Source organism: Osmerus mordax, chromosome 19 (genome assembly GCF_038355195.1).
Source record: "Osmerus mordax isolate fOsmMor3 chromosome 19, fOsmMor3.pri, whole genome shotgun sequence".
NCBI lineage: Eukaryota > Metazoa > Chordata > Actinopteri > Osmeriformes > Osmeridae > Osmerus > Osmerus mordax.
Genome location: NC_090068.1, coordinates 9,390,878 through 9,406,591, shown reverse-complemented (window position 1 = coordinate 9,406,591; position 15,714 = coordinate 9,390,878). Strand labels below are relative to the sequence as shown.

The 15,714-nt window shown below is 45.3% G+C and overlaps 3 protein-coding genes across 3 annotated transcripts; 1 reads left to right on the top strand and 2 right to left on the bottom strand.

Annotated features, from left to right (window-relative positions):
* Positions 1-98: 98 nt before the first annotated feature.
* LOC136962933 (carbohydrate-responsive element-binding protein) lies at positions 99-11,368 on the bottom strand. The gene is made up of 17 exons (XM_067256863.1): positions 10,267-11,368; positions 8,663-8,769; positions 8,224-8,306; positions 8,017-8,106; positions 7,885-7,926; positions 5,653-5,827; positions 5,371-5,451; positions 3,701-3,852; positions 2,951-3,626; positions 2,770-2,843; positions 2,263-2,569; positions 2,029-2,141; positions 1,726-1,845; positions 1,356-1,483; positions 1,113-1,236; positions 844-973; positions 99-730 (listed from the first exon to the last, which is right to left on the bottom strand). Exons 1-17 carry the CDS (start codon positions 10,620-10,622, stop codon positions 567-569), a joined length of 2,922 nt encoding a protein of 973 aa, XP_067112964.1. The 5' UTR covers positions 10,623-11,368; the 3' UTR covers positions 99-566.
* rpain (RPA interacting protein) lies at positions 10,501-12,977 on the top strand. Its single transcript, XM_067256864.1, has 7 exons — positions 10,501-11,436; positions 11,699-11,899; positions 12,032-12,104; positions 12,193-12,307; positions 12,396-12,459; positions 12,573-12,713; positions 12,831-12,977. The coding sequence occupies exons 1-7, from the start codon at positions 11,365-11,367 to the stop codon at positions 12,858-12,860; spliced, it is 696 nt and encodes a 231-aa protein (XP_067112965.1). The 5' UTR covers positions 10,501-11,364; the 3' UTR covers positions 12,861-12,977.
* A 533-nt stretch (positions 12,978-13,510) lies between these two features.
* c1qbp (complement component 1, q subcomponent binding protein) lies at positions 13,511-15,637 on the bottom strand. Its single transcript, XM_067257248.1, has 6 exons — positions 15,286-15,637; positions 14,663-14,813; positions 14,486-14,576; positions 14,280-14,375; positions 14,038-14,163; positions 13,511-13,961 (listed from the first exon to the last, which is right to left on the bottom strand). The coding sequence occupies exons 1-6, from the start codon at positions 15,536-15,538 to the stop codon at positions 13,812-13,814; spliced, it is 867 nt and encodes a 288-aa protein (XP_067113349.1). The 5' UTR covers positions 15,539-15,637; the 3' UTR covers positions 13,511-13,811.
* Positions 15,638-15,714: the final 77 nt, after the last annotated feature.

The window sequence follows — 15,714 nt, the reverse complement described above, 5'->3', positions numbered from 1 at the left end:
CATCTAGAGAAATAATCTTTACAACCTGTACCTAATATTTGTTTCTTTCTGAAAATTGTAAACTGAAGACAAATAAACCAATATTAAAGATACAGGTCTTTATTGAGCAAGGAATGGGTCAATTCTATATTTGCAATGTGCAACATAACCTGAGATCCGCTTCAGATACATGTGTATTGTTGGGTAACTATTATGTCATTTTAGAAAGCAACTGAAACATCTGTTGATTTACAAAATGCGCCTTTACATGTAGCCCTTTGAATCTATCTGCCTGCACTTCAATTATTAAACTGGGACAACATAACTATAACAGTCACTTTAAATCATTTAGTGAAACAAAACATAACAGTCAACTATCTGCAACAGGCAGCAAGCTTGTTTTAAATCACAACTTTGGAATGTTTGAGATGGAAAACATCCATGAGAACACTGGAACCAAGTTGCGTGTCGAACTTCGAGGAGGGGTGAACTTCTGCAGCGTCAAGCTCCGCCGTGAAGAAGAATCCCTACGCCACAGCTGGTGGAGGGAGGTGTTCCCGTCTCCTCCGAGGGAAGGGCTGGTCGGGTCACATGGGCTGTGTGCTGTCCCTGGGGAGGGTGTGTGTGGAGTGGTCCTGGGCTGCAGCGGGGTGGCTCCGAGTGACAGCCTGGGTGGCCTGCTCTGGGACCAGGCTGGGGTCTGTCAGGATGGACGTGGACGTGCTGAGGAGCCGGAGTGAACTCAGGACCACTGAGGAGGAACGGAGAGAGGAGAGACAGCAGAGAGAGAGGGAGGTGAACACATTGGGGAACAGGCTGAGAGAGACAGACAGACAGGCAGAATACTGGAGCTCCAGGACTGACTGGGTCTCAACGAGGGGAGAGAGCAGTGTTGGTCCAGCCATGACAACGTGGTGCGGCACAGGTCCTGCACGCTGGCGGTAGACACCATCCCATTATAGGACTCAAACAGCGGCTCGATGATGATGCTGAACTAAACTCAAGTTAAGGGGGAACAAAACGCCCGGTGTTTGAATGACGGTGTACGTTTCAAAAAGCTGGCATATGAAAGAGAGACGTAAATCCCGGCGCACGTTTTCCACAGAGATCTAGAGGGGAGCGGAGAAGGATACGATCCAGAACTTCCAGTTCTGCAGCGTCTGGGCCCGGACATACTCGCGGAACTTCTCCCTCATGTAATCGAAACGCTGTCGCGTGATTGGCACACCGGTGGCAGGAAGCTGCTGCTGGCACACGCTGCATGGGGAGAGAGAGCGTCTGCAGTCAGCTACACGCAGGCCTTCCGGGCAGGCCCGCACGTGTACTCCACAAACGAGCACTTTGGATGTTTCTTTCAAGGCGGCGCGCGGCCTCACTTGATGGCCGAGTTGAGCAGCAGGATCTCCTCCCTCAGTCTCTGGGCCTCGTCGTGCAGCTGGCTCCTGTCCTGCTGCATCTTGCTGATGTACTCGGCCGTCTTCTGCAGCGTGGTGGCCTTGCTGATCTGGGAGGGACGACAGGGGGGGATCACTGGGGCTCACAGCTCCACACGCCCACCCCCCCACCTTCCCACACGCCCCCCCCCCCCCCCCACGCCCACCCCCAGCGCAGGGGTCGGTGGGAGAGGCAGGCGTGACAGAGGTCATGCTTTGAACCGAATTCGACTTCAAATGATTGGGATTGAATGCAGCTCCTCAAGCTTTTGCTTTGCATGTGTTGCGCTGACGCAAGCCATCCCGGCGATACCTTTATACTCGGCTGAGAGGTCAGCGTTGTGACAAGGCTGTGTAAGGTGTCAAATCCCATTTTGATGTTGAAGCGTCTCTTTTGCTCGGCAGAGATATGAGTGATCCTCCTGGACTCCGTCTGCAAGATAAAGCTCTGCTCAGAGACACAAGATCACACCATGGTGTCAGCGCAGATGTCCCAGGGCTTCCTGGTGTTACCACGGCACCAGATAAGCACGCCGGCATCACATTTTTAAGAGTTTTTTTTCTCGGGTAACAGTTATCAGGGGGGAAGGTTTATGAATGGAGTTTGCGAATGTACCTTATGCGTTTCTGTCTTGGATTGGCCAGGTAGGGAGTGTGGGGACTCCGGATTGGATACTTTCTCCAGGAGGCTGGTGGGGGATGTTTGGCCTGAGGGACCTAAGAAACTTGCTGGAAAAAATACCCCGGTCAGGACTCGGAAGTCAGGATTTCAAATTTTAATGTCATTTTCCGACATCAAAAGAAACTTTGGAACCGTAAATGTAATGTAAATGTAAATGTAACCGCATACCGAAAGGATTTGAAATGTGTTGAGCATCGGTTAAGCTGGTCCTCTCAGTGCCATATATCTGTACAGGGGAGAGCTTCTCTGTCTTGGGGATGAGGAGGGGTGTGTTGGTGTGTGCGGTGCCCTGAGTGAGGAGGGCAGACACTGCAGAGCCCCGGGACATGCTGGCCTGGGCTCCTGCCTGGCCCCGGCTGGAGGTCTGGCAGAGCAGGGGGGGGAGGACCAGGGGGAGTACAGGGGCCATCGAGGGCCAGGGGGCTCCTGGCTTTAGCTGGGACGCTGGCCCTCCTATGGCCATGCTGCCACCTGCCTGCTGGACAAAACACATCCTGCAGTTAGCAGTAGAACTGGTACTTTTCATGCAGAGGTACCAAAGACATGTAGAAGAAATGATTGTATTATTCCATGACATTGCAGCTCAAAGGTTTGAAACATGTCTGAAACCAAAATTCTTTATCAAAAAGGATGTTTTCAAATTTATCACTCAGAACTCCTTAAACAATATCTTACTCGGGAGTTAGGAGAGGTTGACCTATGTCCTTTTGTTGCCACCAAAGTTCCATCAAACTCCAGCGCTGGTTTGCCTACAAACAAGAGAGCTCAAAGTTAAGAGTTGAATACATCAAAAGTAAAAGAGGGCATTTTGGTAGTACTCCGTGTATTGATGAAGAAAGTGACAGGAGGCACTAACGTTCTTGTTTGCCCGACGACAGCAGCTTAGCCAGGCAGCTGCTCTGGGGAGGAGCGCTGGGGCGGGGGCCAGCGCTCATGGGCCCGGGCTCTCTCGGCCCCGGGGTCTTGTGCTTGCGCTTCCCCCTGCCACTCCCCACGCCCCCCTGCTGAGGGGCTGAGAAGCAGTGGGCCGCATTGAGAGAGGGCAGGGAGGCGTGGGACGGGGCGGGCCCTACCGAGGGATATCCCTGAGAGATGCAGGGGCTTGGGGGGTACATGTCCCCTGTGGTGGGGTAGCTGTGGGCCTGGTGGTCTGACCCTGGACCCCCCATGGACGAGGCTGTGTGGGTGATGACCGTGGACGCCATAGTGCTGGATGAGGTGGAATGGTAACCGTACTTGCTACACAGAGGAGGGTATATGAAAGGGCTGTCTGAGGCGACAGGCTCTAAGCTGGCGGTTGCCGTGGAGATGGCAGCACCAGGGTAAGACTGGTGTCCATAGGGCATTGCCCCGGATACCATGCCAGAGGCATGATACTCATTGTAGTCCTGCTGACCTTTGAACTTGGCCTCGGAGGCCACGTTGCTGGGGTCGAAGGTCATGTTAGAGGCCAGGGGTTGCTGGTGAAAACCAGTGCCTGGCAAGGCATTGGACGAGGAGGGCTGAGACAAGCTGTCGGATGACAGGCTGGGCTGCAAGAGATATCATCCGTCAGAGAGAGTACCACGACATGTTCAACTTTTACAATACAGCAGTTGTGGTGTACCTGAGTCAGGTGGGGGTTGATGAGCAGATGAGGACTGGGGACCACAGGCGGAGGCACTGAGACGAAAGCTCCAGAAGACAAGCTTTCAAAGTATTCACAGTCGCTATATCCAGTGTGCTCTGACGGCTGACCCCGGTAGCTCATAAAGATATCTGCAACAGACAGCACCAGAACCATAAACCATAAACACACTTTACACATGTGGAAGAGACTCTACCTTGCCCTACTGTTTGTACAGATTCAAGGACAGATTAATTTGCTGAACAATCATCACTGGGAACACACTCAAATGTAACTACATTCATTGTTTAACCACCTACACACCTCCTCTCTGTATAACTGTCTATATTGTTTACTCAGTGAAGCTCTACTTCCGGAAAGCAATGTGGGATGTGGCATGATGGCCCTATGGAACATTTCTGGTGGGCTTCCAGAGAATGTGTGGCCCTCAGTCACACTGAGTCCACATGCAGACGCCTGGCAGCAGGCAGCAGCACTGTACCCATGTCAGAGACATAGTGTCCATGGAATATCAAATGCCTTCAATGCCGAACAGCCATTCATAACAAATACCTTTCATTGACAACATTAAAACACACCAGTTTCAGGAAACACCTATTGAGCGGATGAATTATTAACAACTATAAGTCATGTGTTAACCTACAAACAAGCAAGAAAAACAAAGCCGCAGATAATGACTTGATCAAGCGCCTACCAGCAGGTCCCTAAGTGGTCTTCTCTGCACCAGTTAGTAACAATGTACCTGAGCAACAACTAGGAGTAGCATCCACAGTAGCCTGGCATGAAACCCTACCAACAGCCAGGGAGGTGGACTTTCCTTTGGGCTTCCATTCCCACCGTGACGTGGGGTGACATAGTCACATGGAGGAGCTTACTATTTGTGTGCCTACTAAACACAATGCCACCCACACGCCCCGCGCTCTCTTTCCCTTGTGACAAAGACAGACAGCTGATCACAGAGGACCCAGTCAGGCCTTGATTTGCAGATCCGTACAGACACGCACACACTCGCCTCTATCACTGGCCAACTGCAGAATACAGTACAGAAGGATTGACACTGTTGAGGGATGAAATGTTGTCATCATTTTGTCATTCGATAAGATTCATGGAAGAGCAAAAAGCAGAGAGGGACACGTGGGGCCATTTCTCCATTCTTCTGCCCAAGTTCGTCTTCGGAGGTGCTGCGTTTGACCACATCTACTTCCACTTCCTCCTTCTGACATGTTCAGCCCAGCCACTGACCTCCCCCTCACCCCCGAGGGTCAAAGCCAAAGACACACACACACACACTGACCACTAGTGATCCCTGACTCAGCAAGCATCCACTGAACAAACTTAACGCAAGAACATGGCTGCTGAAACACAATAGAAGTAAAACCAACAACTACTAATATCCAATATGTGATACATCCACACAATTCATGAGGTGAGATGACGATAGACTAATTCTAGCATTGATGACTTCTTAGGAGACATGTGCAAAACATTATAAATAATGAGTCATTATTAGTAGTAAAACCATCTATTCAATGCCAAAAAAATATACCACAAAATTCAGAGGGCTTTCTTTGATGAATCACTACAGTTCAAAGCAGAGATGGTGGCTAGTACCTCTGTAGGTATATGTCAGACAGGATGGGGAACAGTACCTGGGATATCCATGAAGTCATCCAGGTTAGGGTGCAGGGGGGTCAGGCCAGGCTGAATCATATCAGCGTTGCTGGTGTAAGCTGAGGAGGTAAGGGTCAGACAGTCAGAGGCGTTCATCTCATTCGATCCATTTCAAGTTCCTTATTTATGGGGTGGTATCTTTCCTGAATTACAGACTCACATGACGAAGTGTTTAACCCAGTACCTTTTCACTATATGAAGTCCTCAACAGTATATATATGATGTTCCACTGTCAACATAGACCTGTCCCCCTCACTCACTGTTGTGGCGGTCAGAGGCCCATGGGCATGGCTTCTGGGTCATGGTGAACAGGGTGTCGGAGATGTCTGACAGGAAGCAGTCCAGGTCAAACATGTGGGCCTCTTCCACTGTTGCTTCCGGCTCCTTGTACATATGGCTGGACCATTTCTCCAGCTCGGCCCGGCAGATCTGACCCTGGACACAGTGGAGTAAACAAGAGCATCAGATGCTGCCAGACTCTGTGGCGGCCTGAGTTCGCCACTAGAGGGCACTAACAATGCAACCACTGAAACAGCACAACATCCTTTAATAGAGGGAAATTTCAACCTGATCTTTCTAGTCCCTGTACGACTAGAGATTCTACTTCTGTCCAAAAGTGAGTTTATCTTTTCTTGATAAGCAATTACATACACAATAATACAGCCGAATGAAACAGTGGTACTGTAACTTAATTGTATTAGAATAAGAGATTATTAATTAATTAATAATAAAGAATATTAATGCATATGGAAAAACACATTATACTGTTGGTACACTTGCCTCCGAAATCTGTTCCAATCTCAAGAAAGCCATTCAGTCAAAGACAGAAAGCCTCACTTTAAATCCTAGCACCAGTTAAAACACAAAAACACTCACAGCAAATGTGGATCCAGAGCCCGTATCTTGTGCCTGTGTTTGAATGAATGTGCCTCACCCACATCTCCTACTCTTAATGGTTCTCCACAAAGTCACAAAGCACATTTATAGGGAAACCCAGGATCGGGAGGAAATGCTTTTGATTACGTCTCAGCTAACGACAAACCCCTTATTCACGTTTTCCTTCTCAGAGGAAAATTATAATGTAGTTCAGAAGAAGAAGTGTGTGTGTGTGTGTGTGTTTCACACTGAGGAAGCAGTTTTGTGATATTGGGCAAAAAACACTAGCCCCCTTACCTGGTTCCATTATGTATTTTTATTCATTTCTTTATTCTTTTGTCCCTGACCTAATTCCAGGCAGGCACACTCACATGTGGACTGACGGCCCCCCGCCGCTCCCCCGCCCCCCCCCCCCCCCCCCGCCCCCTGCCTGACAAACAGAACCTCTGAAGTCAGAAACAGGAAAATTAAAGACTTCCGTTCTGTCACTTCTGCCTGTCTTTCTTATTTATGATTATTTTTTTCTTGCTAAATGTTAATATCCCTTATAGGCTCCTATAAATATCACTTGTATCAATGGTAACTCTGTTTTCATATTCATAATTTCTCAATTTATTAAATAATTATTCAGGGTGTGATGAATAATATTTTTTTTTTCTTCAAGCGAAAGGCAGTCTTATGACTTGTGAACATCGTCTACAGCAGAAGCGTTTAGGGCTTGAGTTGACAGTAGGCGCCCAGCACTTGTTTTGCGATCTTTGACCCGAGTAGTACTTGTCGGCATGTGCTCCTTTGAACCTCGCAAGCCCATTCTACGCAGAACTCAGAGACGATCAACATCATCTGTGCTGTCGTTATTATTGCATAAATTATTGCATTAATGGTTGAGAGCAGGTAAAAGTTATGGGGTTCGTAAACTGATGACAGAATGAATCCAATGACAGAGTAATTAAACAGGCCAAACAGAAAAGGCACGTGTCACATGTCATCACTAGGGATCTTCGCTGGACGCATCACCTTCTCCTCACAAGACGGCTGGTTGTTTTTTGCCATTGTGACGTCACCAACCGACGCATACGTTTACAATTCAAGGAAAACATCAAAGTCTTAATACACCCCTGCTTAACGGTTCGGCCCTGGAAGTAGGTCAGATATGATTAAGCGACATTAAAGTCTGAAGCCACCTCAGTGAAAATCAAAAAGCAGATCTGAAGGACAGATTAGAGGTATTGTCACTGAAGGCAATCAAAATGTGTGATTTGCTCACAAATGTCAGCCCATGACGCAAGTCACTGAACATTTAGATTTGTCTTTTTTTCTTCCCTTTTCCTGCGCTGACTGTCCAGGGTGGGTCGAACATTTGCTATTTATAGAGCCCAGCAGGACTTTGAGGTAAGCTCCTAACCTAGGAAGGTAAATACAACTACGACTGGGTTATCAATTCCCCAACATCAATATCTCTTATCTATCTTTCACACACACCATCACCAACCGGCTTCAACCTACTACATGAGCGGTGGAAATCCACATTGGCAATAATATCAGTTACTGTCTAGTCACAGAGTCCATCGTCTGAGTTAGAGTCCATAAGTACATCAAATAAATGTAATTCTCACCTGCTGTAGCATTGACAAAAGGCCATCCTTGTTTTTCTGAAGCTACAAAGGTAAAACAGATACATGTCAAGAAAACAGATGTATACTTTACAGCGGATACAGTACCATCTATCATGTTGACTGTTGGTTCACCCTTTTCTTGTGGTATATCCTCCACTTGTGGTATTCTTTGATTACAACCTCAATCCTGCGCTTCCAGTAGCTTCCTTCTAAAACAATAGCCTTCCAACACAGACCACAGAGAGGATTATAGTGGAGGCCACTTCAAGTCAAACACAATAATAGAACAGTACATACTATACTGAGGGGGGGGTCTGTAGGGGGCAGGGGCACCCTCACCTCAGGTTTGTGGTGCGATTCTGCCTCCAAGCCCTCCAGAGGGGTAACAAAGCCACAGACAGGGTTCTTCCTCTTCTCTACATCTGAACCACAGAAGAAGAACCAAACTTTCACTTGAATTATATTGAACACAATGGAAAGATGGTTTTTTTCCATTTTTGCTGCTGTACACACAATTTATTTTTGCATAAGTCGTTGTTGTTGTACTGATTTAGAGATGGATACTTGTAAAGGGGCTGTATTCAATCTATGGTTTACGTGGTTACAGTGGCCAACCATGTATTAATCATTTTGTTGTTTTACAATTTCTCTATTAGGCTGAATACGTTGAAATATCATAATCATAGAAAGAAAGAGAGAGAGAGACAGAGAGACAGACAGACAGAAAGGATAACAAAAAAGTGATAAAAAAAGAGATGAGGGGGTCTGTAGGACTCACACTGAATGAACCAGGCCCTCCAGATTCCATTATTTAGACGGATCTTATCCCTCCACAGTAACCTAAGGCCCTTGAAAGACTTCCACTTTGGAGATACAAGTTTACCACTGAAAAAGGGAACAAATCAATTCAGTACAAATAGATAAGTGAGAAACACAGCTTTTCTCTCAAGAAAAAATAATAATAATACTGAATTTAAAAAAAGTTCTCAATTCCTCCCATCACGTTTACATTGAGACATAATCCAGTGTATATCTGGGTATGTGTGTTCAGTATGTGAACAAAGATACAGAGATACCAATGTCAGATTTGATAGCAAACACCCAAAGCTCTTCACAACATTTAGTCTATCTCACAGGTGGCTCTGCTGGGCCCCCATCAGGGAAGCTCATCCATCTAAACACTGACAAGCTGTTTTCCCACTCTGCCTCTCCGTCGACACCCAGCTGCACACGTGATGGTGAAAATGAACCACTTAGATGACTTAGCGCTTGTGGAGTTGCTTGGAAGCCAGGTACAGGTTGGATGTTTTCAAACAGCAAATACACTTGTTGAGACATATGTCACACACTCAGCAAAAAAGGCAGAAGGGGACTTAACATTAACAGTGTGCTAATAGACTTCTGGGAGCATATCAACAAGGATAAATGATGTTCATGCAAAACGTCTTAAAAATGAGGCTCACATATTACAGACTAGTGTCAACAAGCTCAGACTACATGACTAGTCTTGAGGAGAGTTCCAAACTGGTTGAAAAGTGATGCTCACATTAACGTTGAACAAATAGTGATGTGTCCTTATTGTGTCTATTTACCAAACTGTTTCAAAGCCATAGCAGATTTCAAAAAGTATTACAATAATGTGACATTATTGACAGGCTTTAAAACTGTAGTATTGCTGTCTTGGCATACAGTAATATAATCTTATGAGTGGTATCCCTAATTTGACACAGTTACATTTAGTCATTTAGCAGATAGAATGGAAGCAGTTGGAATGGAAGAGGGAGTCTTCTCTTTGCCAAAGGTTACAGGCACATAATATTACTGAAAGCAGTCCAGCTTCATATTGTGGAACATAGGCTACTTGGCAGAATATCTCTAATTCCTGGCAATAACAATTTTTTCAAGGTCTTTTGTGGACATCTGTGGCTGCTATCGGTGGGATCAAGGACAGATCATTTGCTTTTAAAATGAAAGATTGGTTTAAAATGTAAATGTATTAAAATAAAGACAATGTATGCTGAAATACGGTTTAAAAAGGACAAAGGACAGGATCACTCTGTCGCTCTCCTTTCCCTCAGTTGCAATGTAATTCACTGTTTCCAACTGACACCAAAGTCCAGTCTTCTGTCAAGATTTTGAGAGGAGTTTCGCAAGTAGGCCTACAGCACGCCCACAGAGTTGTAAGCATTCTCAAAAATACAGGTTCAGAACCATGACCCTAATAATAAACTTGAAACTTTAAAACTTGTAACTAAAGGTCTAGCAACATGTAAACTGAATAAGCGAAATGTACAGATTCAGCAGACACACAAGATGCATGGGCACAGAGGACTGAAATCATGACCACTTTACGCACAAGTTTAACAGTGCATTATGATTTACCTGTAGGCCAGTGACATACACTCAAATAACCGGGTAAGCGTTGGGTCAATGCTCAGACTTCCAGAACTAAGCGGACCGAACTTGTATGTTTGACACCATGTCCTGTTCACTGTATCGAAATCATATCCCACCGTGGCTCCGCTTTTCCGCCTCCGTGGAGTGCAGTCACTGTGCGGAGAGGACACCATGAAGTGCCCGCTATGGATGACCTGTGTACGGAGAATAGAAGCAACAGCTGGTCCAGAACCAAATGCAGGCGGGTGATCCTCAGGGTCCGATTCTGATTCCGAGTCGGGTACGTGGTTCGGCTTTGCTTGTCCTGACAACCCCGAGGACATTCTGTCAACCTTTGACATTGTAGCTATAGATTTGCAGTGGACTTTTCCCCGGACTTGCTTGACTAGTCACAGTTGAGGCGCGCGAAAGTTGACGCAGAGCACATTTGTCGGAGCACCACTAGCCACGAGCCTGCTGTTGCATGGCAAACAGATAGGACTGGTTAATTCCAATGAGGCCTTAAGCTTCTTCCCATGTCAACAGGTAAACAACTGAGAGTTGGCCATTACAACATGTCTCTTTAACAGATATGAGTGAAGTCATAGACTGTTATGTAAAGAAAGACCTCTGCCCCAACCACAGTCTTCCAGTCGAGGTCCTAGCTGGTCCAGCCAAATAGATACAAGGCTACTTGTTTAAAGAGACAAGCACAGCATATGCACAATCCCGCAACCCCATGCAGACAAACAGAAACAGACAGAAACTTTACTAAAAAGGTCACAAGCACAGCAGCAGTATTAGGACAGTACACTTTGCATTGAAATGCCATGTTTTATTGGAGTAATGAAAAAAGCGTTGATAAAGGTGTTCACTTTTATATTCTATACTAAGCTGTTTCTGTTGAATGAGAAATTTTAATAAATATTTGCTGATTTACTGATCCAACTACATTACCCATAAGGCTTTCCGGCAACAGCTTCCGGGCCATGAGGTTAATTTGACGATTTGTTTGTAACTTGTGTAAGCGGCGCGCGTTAGTTGTTTGTTGCTATAAGGTTAACTATCTAGTTAACTAAACCTATTGCAGCTTGAAATATAATAATGGATGCTTCACAGAGACATCGTTCTCTTTACAAAGGGACTACGCCGCCATGGAAAGAAACGTACAGAAAGGTGCGAATGATATGTTATCCTAGTTGTAGTACCTACAGTATTAGTTTAGTCTACATGACGACTTAGCATTTATTTAATGACCTGAATGTCAGTATTGCTAATTGTTAGATGCCATCAAACTACCTTGTTCCAAAAAGTCATGCTTGCAAGCATAGGAGTGAATAAGTGAGTGGTATTTAGCTAGTATAATATCAAGTAGGCCTAATTAATGCAACCTAAATGTCAAGCTAGCAATTTATGTTAACTCTCTCCTTTCTTAAAGCGTTGCGTGGACAGGTTGAAAAACAGCCGTTCCAGATTGCTGGACAAGTACAGGCAAACGGGAGAGACGGAGGGTCGGGATGGCGGATCACGGGGCTCCCAGTGCCTCCTCGTTCAAGAGGTGATGGAGGAAGAGTGGAACGCCCTCCAGCTATCTAACCGGGGGCTTCCCTCCTTATGGAATAAGGATGGCATTGGCGAGGTGAGCAGCCTAGCTCCTGTACCCGGTGAATGCCCTGCAAATAATATAACTGCTCAACCTGATCAACTCAATTGTGACACCAGTGACTGCGTTGGGACAGTTCAGTACAGTTTAATATTCTTGTTTTTGCAGACGTACAGTGTCTTAAAGGAATATGATGAATTAACTGTGTTTGAAGAGATCCAACAAGAACTCATGTCTCAAGGTATTAATTTTAAGCGTGTCGTTTTTCCCCCACAGGTTGTTCATCTAATGTGCTTGACCCCCATATTCTCTTGCTTGACCCTTTACAGAGTTATCCATCATTGAGGAATTTGAAAGGGGCTTGCAAATGGAGGAGCAGTACTTGAATTCAGTTGTTGAGGGAATGCAGGCAGAAAAGGAAATTATATGTCCCATATGTCATGCGTAAGTTCAACCAATAACGTATGAACAGTTCAAAGCTGCTTCTCAGCAACGTCTCGTCCATTCATCATTGCACGCTTGTCCCTTTCAGAAACAACTTGACAGTAAATAGCCATTTTACATCCTGCCTCTGTGGACTGTACATCAACACACAGGTTCGTATTCTCGATTCTCACTACATTCCTCTCTAGTCTAGAGTCTAGACCCCAGTATGTATGACGTGTATGACATCAATGTATGGACCACGCTGTGCTAATGATTCCTCCAGACGAGGGGCGTGACCCCAGAGCTCCTGCAGTGTGTTCTTGAGAGCAGGGTCATGGAGCACATGGAGGCGTGTCTTCACAACCCTGTGTTCTCCATGGCCTCAAACATGGACGGCTCTTCAAACCTCATGATCAGTTGCAAGGTATCTCCTCACCTCCAGCACCATTGGGTTTGGGCAGTTAGTCACGTGTCGGATTGACGTCAGTCAAATTTACTATTTGAAGTCTTGTTTGTATTTATACATCTCTTTTGTTTTCAGGTTTGTGACTACCTCTCTGTGGTTCTGTGAAGGGTGCGTTTTGTTTACTACTTTACCTGTGATTTAATAAGCCCCGTGTCATTGGGAGAATGTTGTTCCTGCACTCAAAAAGTGCTTTTATTTCTGTGAAATAAAGATTTGTATACATGTTCTAAGCTTATGTCCAGGTATGCATGTGAAAGTGGGAACGAAGCTTCCCAGGTGTCTAACTACACTGACCAAAACCCGTATTATTTTCCGACCATCTGACTTGGGAAGATTTTAGTGTGTTTTGGGAAGAATATTAGCTACTAATATTAGGGTTCCCGCAGGGTCTTGAGTCAAATTCTGAACTTTATATTTAAGGCCTTAAAACAGGGGTGTCCAACCCTGGTCCTCGAGAGCCTCAGTCCTGCATGTTTTAGATGTTTCCCTGCTCCAGCACACCTGATTCAAATGAATGGTCGTTAGCCTGGTGTGCTGGGAGTTGGGACGGGGCATCTGGACAGTCGGGGAGTGCGCTGCGGTTACAGGTATCTGGGCCCACGGATGTGTTTGGCACTACGCTGTGCTGGTTTTGAACCCAGGTCGTTGTGGTTTAGGATCTTGTTCTCAACCCACTACACCACAGGGTGTAAATCAAATTAATGCTTTACCATTTCCTTATCTGCCTCCATTCCCTCAACAACTGAAGTCACAGGTATATCAAACTGTTTTATTTAGCATACATTATTACAGACTTCCACATGGCCAGATGATGTATTATGCTTTGGACAACGGCATTCTTCATATATTAACCTAATTAGTTACAGGAAGGAGACTGGAACATTTACAGAACAAGTTTGCAGCAAAGCAGTCCAATATGAGACTACCTGAACAGGCTTGCTGCAGGCATCTCACACTGACAACTGATGAGCCCAACTAAGGGACAGTTTAGTGCCAATACAGGTTTAAATTAACAGTGGGTCTTACAAAAAAGATCAACATTGTCTTTTATGTGCATTAGCTACATTTTACAAAACCACTGAGATCTTCCAGGAACTTGATATATTCTTGGTGCTCAACGGCAGAGCTTAACTCCATCAGTTCGTCAGCAAACGTGTTGTCAACCCCTCGGTCAGCCAGGAAGTCCATCAGGTGGTCATACAGGGCCTGCAAGATTACTGCTCAGTACTCACATTTATGCGTTGTTTGAAACGAGACATGGTGTGTTTTTGAAACCTCTTACCCAGTCCAGAGAGTCTGTGTTGAGTGTGTAGCTGGTCTCCTTCCAGTCACCATCCCCTTCCGGCTGGAAGCTGACCTCTCGGATGGCAAAGATGTCACTCTCCTCCTCTCCTTCTCCACGACTTGCCTGAAAGCCCCACAGTGTTAAAATAACTTTATTCACCAACAACAAGTAAAAACATCCTAATTTACTCTGACGCAGCTTGGACATCTAACTGGATGTTGCATTCATCAATAACTCACTTCATCTTCAGGATAATGACAGTCAAACACCAAGGAATGTTTGGCAGCCTGTTTTGTTACTTCAACTACAAAGTTGGGTGTCGAGACAATCTCTGGCTGTAAAGAGAAACAAAAGTACAGGAAATTCAGTTTGTGGCCAATGAACATAAACCACAAACATGCAAAGAGGTAGCTTATGTAGGGGGAGGCTAGTCTTGTAATTTCACCTCATTTTCTGCTGACTTCTGTTGTCCTTGATCTGGCTCCTCTTCAAAGTTAGGTGGAATACTGTTGTTGACATTGAATGTGACGGTCACTCTGCAGAGAAAGAATGAGCAAATGTTAAAATATGTTAATTTTATGACTACGTAAAAAGAAATTTTACATTTTAAGTGCAGTCTTACTTCTCTCCTGAAATAGTGCGGTTGAGTTTAACCTCCGTCCCATTCATCAATATGTCCCACCCTCCAGACATCTTTGGAAGTGCAGTGCTTTTCTGGATCTTCTTCTCCTCTTTGATTTCATCCGACAGGAAATCTCCAAAGGCTTTGTCTCCTGTCACCAAAAAACAATGGAAAAGTGTCATTATTTTTTAACTCAAGCAAGCTACGCTAAAATGACACCTGTTGTGGGTTGTATAACCAGTCCAGCAAATGCCTGCGAGCTGCAATCTATAGAAAAGTGTAAAGGTTATGGTTCACTTTACATGGTGGTGTGTGTGCCTACTACAGACAGTATGACATTTCGATTGCTCTTTATAATACTGTAACAGCATCACTCAATGGTAGATAGCTAGCCTAGTACCTCGCTGTTGCTAACTGTTTCATCATCCCCATCATGTCCTGTTATAATTATAAACAACTAAACATTACTATAAGGCTATAAGATGGTAGGCACGTGTGGGTTAAGATAATGTTGTAGCCTAGCTAGCATGCCAAGAAAGTCGTGACCAGATAACCACACATTTTGACATTGCAAGCCAGCTGGCTAACACGGTATAGCTAGAATAGCAAATCTTCTAATTTACCTTCTGTGTGCAATCCTTCACACCCACACGAAACTGAAGGATTCAAACCCTTGGAAGTTAGCAGTTTTGATCTGTAACCCGAAGAAGCCCCATTACTGTTCATCATCCAGAGTGAACGAGTGAAAGGCCGGGTAGTTGCTGAACTTGGAGAACATAACGCCTGTCTTGTAAGAGGTAACGCTCGGGCCGAAGACGCGGTGACTGTAGAATATCGAACTGCGGTTCCTACCGCACGGGAAAAATATTTTAGCATTACTATCAGCGGGTATGAATGCGGTTCCAAGAGATTAGAGTTTGATAAGCTTCGAGTTTCGTTACAGCACTGACACTATATCAACCGGACTGCGTGAACACATGTGTGGAAGGACACCCTGACCTCTCATATCAACGACCCTTGAACCGGATATGGTAAGAAATAATTTTGCTTCA

What these genes read in the sequence shown, in the direction of transcription:
- rpain (XM_067256864.1), top strand. Translation starts at nt 11,365, where the DNA reads ATGGATGCTTCACAGAGACATCGTTCTCTTTACAAAGGGACTACGCCG. An exon ending in ATAAGGATGGCATTGGCGAG is followed by an intron (nt 11,900 to 12,031) that starts GTGAGCAGCCTA and finishes TTGTTTTTGCAG; the next exon opens with ACGTACAGTGTCTTAAAGGA. An exon ending in ATATGTCCCATATGTCATGC is followed by an intron (nt 12,308 to 12,395) that starts GTAAGTTCAACC and finishes TGTCCCTTTCAG; the next exon opens with AAACAACTTGACAGTAAATA.
- c1qbp (XM_067257248.1), bottom strand. Translation starts at nt 15,538, where the DNA reads ATGCTAAAATATTTTTCCCGTGCGGTAGGAACCGCAGTTCGATATTCT. An exon ending in CGCACTATTTCAGGAGAGAA is followed by an intron (nt 14,577 to 14,662) that starts GTAAGACTGCAC and finishes CTTTCTCTGCAG; the next exon opens with AGTGACCGTCACATTCAATG. An exon ending in AGAAGTCAGCAGAAAATGAG is followed by an intron (nt 14,376 to 14,485) that starts GTGAAATTACAA and finishes TTCTCTTTACAG; the next exon opens with CCAGAGATTGTCTCGACACC.
- LOC136962933 (XM_067256863.1), bottom strand. Translation starts at nt 10,622, where the DNA reads ATGTCAAAGGTTGACAGAATGTCCTCGGGGTTGTCAGGACAAGCAAAG. An exon ending in GTCGTCGGGCAAACAAGAAC is followed by an intron (nt 2,844 to 2,950) that starts GTTAGTGCCTCC and finishes TCTTGTTTGTAG; the next exon opens with GCAAACCAGCGCTGGAGTTT. An exon ending in AGAACTGGAAGTTCTGGATC is followed by an intron (nt 974 to 1,112) that starts GTATCCTTCTCC and finishes ACTTGAGTTTAG; the next exon opens with TTCAGCATCATCATCGAGCC.